The 5685-nt window shown below is 65.3% G+C and overlaps 1 protein-coding gene across 1 annotated transcript in view; it reads right to left on the minus strand.

Annotated features, from left to right (window-relative positions):
• CSPG4 (chondroitin sulfate proteoglycan 4) overlaps positions 1 to 5685 on the minus strand; it is a 42262-nt gene that overhangs the window by 4586 nt on the left and 31991 nt on the right. Inside the window, 6 exon segments of the mRNA XM_027768897.1 lie at positions 25 to 276; positions 474 to 657; positions 3603 to 3760; positions 3883 to 4017; positions 4107 to 4305; positions 5473 to 5649. Coding sequence (XP_027624698.1) covers positions 25 to 276; positions 474 to 657; positions 3603 to 3760; positions 3883 to 4017; positions 4107 to 4305; positions 5473 to 5649 — 1105 coding nt within the window.

Here is a 5685-nt window from a genome sequence, read left to right on the forward strand (position 1 = left end):
TGGGGTGGGGGATGCGGAGCCCGCCTGGCTGGGTGTCCCCGCCGCCGTGGGCATACATCAGCTGCCCAGCAGCCAGCTCCGACTGTAGGAAGTGGGCCCGCCCGGCGTGCAGGGGCTCCTCGGACACTAGCAGCTGGCCTCGGGTGGGGAACCGCGTGATCTGGAAGAGCACGTCGTGCTCCGGATGCTGGGGTGACGGGATGCTGGCCAGGAGGTTGGAGGCATCGAGGGCGGCCGTGGTGATCTTGGCCTGCTGGCCCTCAGACACCCAGAGACCTGGGGGTGGGACGCAGACACGGGTCAGTCCACTGAGTCATGGGCCCTCCGCATGGACCCAGACGCCTTCCACCCGCCGTCCTTGTAACTTCTCAGGTCCCAGGGCTGAGACAGGGGCTGCTGCCCTGGCCCTGGGTCCCCTCCCTCTGGGCCTTTCTCAGTGTCCCCCAACCTTGCCAGCTCATCACACGATTCACCTTTGTTCCTCCAGAGACGGCTGGGACGCTGGGGACAGGCAGCCTGGAAAGTCACAGTCACAGCGAGGGTGGCGGCCAAGTCAGGGGCAGGGGGCGAGGACAGCAGGAACTCCAGGGCGTCGTGGGCCTCCCAGAAGGGCTCCAGGGGCATCTCATGCTCATACAGGACGTGCCCAGCGTACACCTGTGGGCGACACCACTCGGGCTGAGGCAGGTCCAGCCGGCACCCAGCAGTCTCTCAGGTGGGCCCCAGTGCTGGGCACTCTGGGGGCCTCACCTGTCCTCCCTCACCAGCTCAGCGGGTCACCAGGAGTGGTCGTGGCAGAGAAGAGCTAGTCCCTGGAGTCGACCCAGCTCTGCCACTGTGGGCAAACCACTCCGCTCTGTGAGCCTGGAGGCAGTCTCCTCCCCTGCTTCCGTCTCTGCAAGTCCTCGGAGCTGCCGGTCCCACCCGTCCTGCTTAGCAGCCCTCCTGCCGACGAGGACGCTGAGGACACCCGTCCACAATCCCCCGTCTTCTCCTGTAGCGTCTGTTCCCCCAAATGGACCTTCCCCTTCATTATGCAACATCGCGATTTTTTCTCCCATCCTAGAGAAAACTAATTTTTAAACTTTAAATTTGCTTGGGGCCGGCAGATGACATGGAGGTCAAGGGTGCTGGCCTCCCACAAGGCCGACTGTGGTTTGAGAAACACTCTGGGTGCAGGGGTGTGCATCCCCAAAGTCCCAAAAGGAGAGAGAGCTGGAGAAGGGGTAGCAGGCATGACCATTCCCACGGTGGGTGATTTCTCACTTTCCGTCTGTCTCTCTCTGGTGAGTGCATGCACTGGCACATTAAAAAATAAAGGGTCACCTCTGGGGACCCTATAGCCCCGCGGCCTCTGCCACTGCGGCCGGGCTCCAGTCACCTCAACCCTTTAGGGCTGTTCGCAAGGTCAACGCTGAAGAATAAAGTCCCTTCCTGTTAATCACAATGCGTCCTCTGGGCTTCTCTTTCGCTTTCTCTTTTAGGAAACCCAGGAAACTATTTTCCTTCTGGGAAAACAGGACTTGCACAAAACACTGAGAGGGAGAGTGAGTGGAAGCTGTGGGGACTGTGAGCACTGAGGGGTGGAAGCCAGTCCCACGGGCCACCTCGGGCTAAGGCAGCAGCGGCTGTTAGAAGAGGTCACAGTCTGGAAACCACCCGTCCGTGTTCGGCATGAGCTCTCCCAGGGCTTATGGGCTGGCAGCTAACGGTCGAGCGGCACGGCCGGTGCGGGCGTCAGGCCCCCTGGGAGGCAGCTGTGGCCTGAGCACGGCCTGCACATGGCCAGTCCCTGTCCAGCCTGGGCTGCTGGGTGGGCAGTGGGAGACGGGAGCCCCAGGGATGGGGTGCAGGGTGGACGCCTGGGGAGTGGGCATCTATGGCTGGGATGTCTGGTTGTCCTGTAGTGAACAGGTCACAAACCCATGTTCAAGTTCAGCCACTGTCCGGATGGACAGGGCGAAAGCTTGAACCCGTCGCGGTGTTGGGAGGTGGGGCTTTGGGGAGATTAGGATTCGGGTTGTCAGGGTGGGCCCCCAGGAATGATTGGGAATGAGCTCAGACTCAGGGCAGCCGCTCTGCCCATGTGGCTGATCTGGACTCTGCGAGACGCCCACCAGATACTGCCCCGGGACTTGGACCTCCAAACCGTGAGCTGAATAAATCTCCAATTTTACGAATCACTAGGTTTTGGGCGTCAGCAGCAAAAGGAACTCGAGCAGGTCAGGACCGAGGTAAAACGCAGGCATGCACTGCAGGGAGGCAGGGTCGTATGGGGCGGAGACGCAGGCTAGCCATCAGGTTCCAGCCTCAGTTTCCCTTTGCAGAATGAGGCCTCGCCCCCTACTCTGTCCTGCCCAGCTCAGCTCTGTGGGACGGCGGTGCCGACCAGAAACCACCCAGGCCTGCCCTGCCCTGCCCTGAGCCGCGGTGGCGTCTCCGCCACGTCACCTCTTCCCAGTTCCCCGGGCGGCACTGCCAGCCGAGCCCCCTGGTGGCTGTTTGGTTCAGTCTTCCGCACAGCGGGGGTGTGGGGGGCGGCCCTGGGTGGCTGTGGGGCCCATGGGGTGGGGCAGGGAAGCTGGCAGCAGGTCCCAGGCATCGGATGACAACGGCTCCTGGTATCTGGGGCACCCACTGCTGCGATTCCACTGTGCCAGCCTGCGCAGTATCTCACCGTGCGGAGGGCAGGAATGGTCGGAGCTGGGGCTCAGGAGAGAGAATCCCAGCCTGGCGTTTTCCCCTGGTTAAAGCCATCTCCTTCCTGTTGGCTGCTGGCCGGGCGCGGCCTGGCAGAGCCCCTGCACGTCACATCTCAGGAGGGGTGTGCATCCCGGGTGGGGTGGGGAGGAGTGTGTCGGGCTCACTGGGGGGTTTCTGGGGAGAGGAGGGTGGACAGGGACTGGGGCGGGCCCTTCCGGAAGTGCTTGGAGCTGTCCTGGAGTGCTGCAGCTCCCAGGGCAGAATCAGCTGTGTCCACGCCCCCAGGCCCCTCCCTGCCCAGCACTAAATGGGCCCCCCTGCTGCGGCTGCACAGCCCAGCCAGGTCAGAGCAGTAGGTGAAGGAGTGGTGAGCAGTGAGCACCCCGACTGCTGCACCCCTGGGCCTCCCACTCAGCAGGTGCCCATAGGTGTCAGCGGCTGACCCCACGGCACAGAGCCCCACACCCCAGCAGCCGGGCAGCCTGCCTCCCTACGCTGAGGGCTCCAATGTACACGGTGGCTCCCGGGCAGCTCGGAGCTGCTGGAGCGGCTGGAAGTCATCTGCCCCGGGACTGGCCCTGCTTCCTGACCCAGGCTCACTGCCCCAGCCCCCACAAACTGCACCCCCTGAACCAGCACTGCCTTGCCACCTGCTGGGGTGCATGAGTGTCCCCCAAAGGTGCAGCAACTGCTTCCTTCTGGAAGCCAAGCGCCCCAGGACCCGATCCCCAGGCCAGGAACACAAAGCCCCACTCACCGGGGCAGCCTGGTGGCTCCCCCGGGGCAGGCCCAGAGTGCCTGTTGCAAGGATTCTGGACCTGGTACCACGGACGCGCCTGGCACAGCGGGCGCCCGCAGCAGGATGGAGCCTGCATGGGGGCAGCAGGGTGGGCCCTCACCTCGGCCTGCGTGAAGTTCACCAGGACACTGCCGTGCAGGGCGTGCAGCAGCCGGCCCAGCCGTGGGCCTTGCACCACGCGGTAGAGCAGGTGCGCGGCATCGGTGCTGCCGCTGGAGCTGGCGCGCAGGCTCTGGCCGCTGAGCAGCTCCGCAGACCCTGTGAGGGGCAGAAGGGCCGTCAGCCTTTGACCAGGGGCTCTGACCACCAGGCAGGATCCCGGCGTGCCACGCCCTTTGCCCCAGCACCCGCACACAGGAATACCACGCTGACGGACCCACCTGGGCAGACAGTCAGCGCCCGGCTGCCCTCCAGTGACAGGACCACCTGCTTCTCGGCCGCCACTCGGAAGAAGTGTCCGGGGGAAGTGTGCACCCCGTCAGAGAGGTCGAAGCGGAACCCTCCGTCCAGGGCACCTGGGGATGACGAGGCTGGAATTGGGTCCCCTGGCCGAAGTGGCTCCCCTCCTCAGGGCGTGGAAGCGGGCACCCTCCACAGCACCCACCTCTGTGCGAGAACAGCACCAGCCCGCTGTCCAGCTGGGCCTGTGTGAAGCTGCGGACCTCGGTGTCCGGCGCCGCCCGCAGCGCCACCTGCCCATTGCTGGGCTGCTGCACGGTGTAGACCAGGTCCTCGGGCCCTGAGTCGCCATCCATGCCCCTGAGGGCCTCCGCAGGGATAGGGGCGGTGGCCCCCTCCCATACCTGAGGACACGGGCCTGTGAGGGTTCCGCCCCCACCATGCTCACCACCCCTGCCTGCCTGGCCCTGGGGCCACCACCGGTGCTCCGGCTCTGCCGTGACTCAGCCCCCGGGCAGGCAGAGGACCGTCCATTCTGAGCCCCTGCACCCTGCCCTGTCATCGCAGGATCTCCAGACCCTGGATCCCTGATCTGCTTGTCCCTGGAGGCCAGCTCTCGTCCTCTCCCTAGGGAGGCTCAGCTGTCCCCTCACCAGGTTCTCACCCACGGCGCAGCTTAATCTGGCTGTCTCACCAGCAGGGTTGGGGGTCCCTGCAGACCCTCCACCCATGCCCCGGCACAGGTGGGAGTGTTTTTTGGCCTGTAAGGGAACTTGGAAAAGGGCTGTCCTCCCAGCACTCCACGGAGGGCACGGAGGTTGGAGGCTGCGGGTGGCCTGCTGTCCCATAGCACCGAGGAGGCCCAGGACAGCGAAGGGAGCCCCCTCAGGCCTCCCACTGCGGGCTGTTCCAGGGGTCCTGCAGACTTCCCGCCGGGTTAATAACCTCCTCCCCAGCCCCACAAGACTCCTGGAATCGAGGAAGGAGGGGCTGTGAGATGGGCAGGGCCTCGCCGGGCTCCTGGAGCAAACACGGGTGGACAGCACCACCTGGTGGCCAAGCTGCCACACGGCCTTCCCGACCAGTGGTTGCCAGGCCCTCCACAGGCACATCCTGAACTACCAAGGACTCCCAGTGCCCCCACGTCAAAAGTGGTTCGAGCCAGGCCTCTTCTGGAACTTCGGCGGCCATGGAGAACACCATTCCCCATCTGGGCCTCTGCGTCTACTCCCACACAGCACCACTCGGCCTCAGGTCCCCGGGGTTGGGCCTGGGGGGCCAAGGGCAGCCTGGACGGCCCCCCAAGCCCTTGCCCAGGCCATGTGTGGGGGCTGCCAGCTGTTCGGGCCACAGGAGGAGCCCTGCTGCAGGTGAGGCCGGGGCTGAGCTGCCCGCTCCCAGCCGCACACCTGTCCTGGCTCCGGGCAGGTTCCCCTCTCCTGACAGCCAGGTGAGGCAGAGGGAGTGTCCCATCGTGGAGAGGAGGAAACCGGAGAAGGGGGGCTACAGGCGGGGACATGGGGACCTCGGCTCTTTCTAGGGGTGGAGTGGAGGGGCCCGGGAGCTCTTACCCGCAGGCCCGTGTTTGTGGTGAGGACGGGCGGTTGGTCGTTAACGGGCAGGATGGAGACAGTGAAAGCCACGGGGAGGCTCTGCCGGTCCATCTCGGAGGCGTTGGCCACCAGGACGAAGCTGTCGGTCTGCGTCTCGCTGCCGTCGTGCACATAGCGGACCAGCTGCTCCTCCACCTGCGGCCGGGCCGGGGCGCCCCGCGCCCCCCCCCC

Source organism: Tupaia chinensis, unplaced genomic scaffold (assembly GCF_000334495.1).
Source record: "Tupaia chinensis unplaced genomic scaffold, TupChi_1.0 Scaffold000078_1, whole genome shotgun sequence".
In the NCBI taxonomy this organism is placed as follows: Eukaryota; Metazoa; Chordata; class Mammalia; order Scandentia; family Tupaiidae; genus Tupaia; species Tupaia belangeri.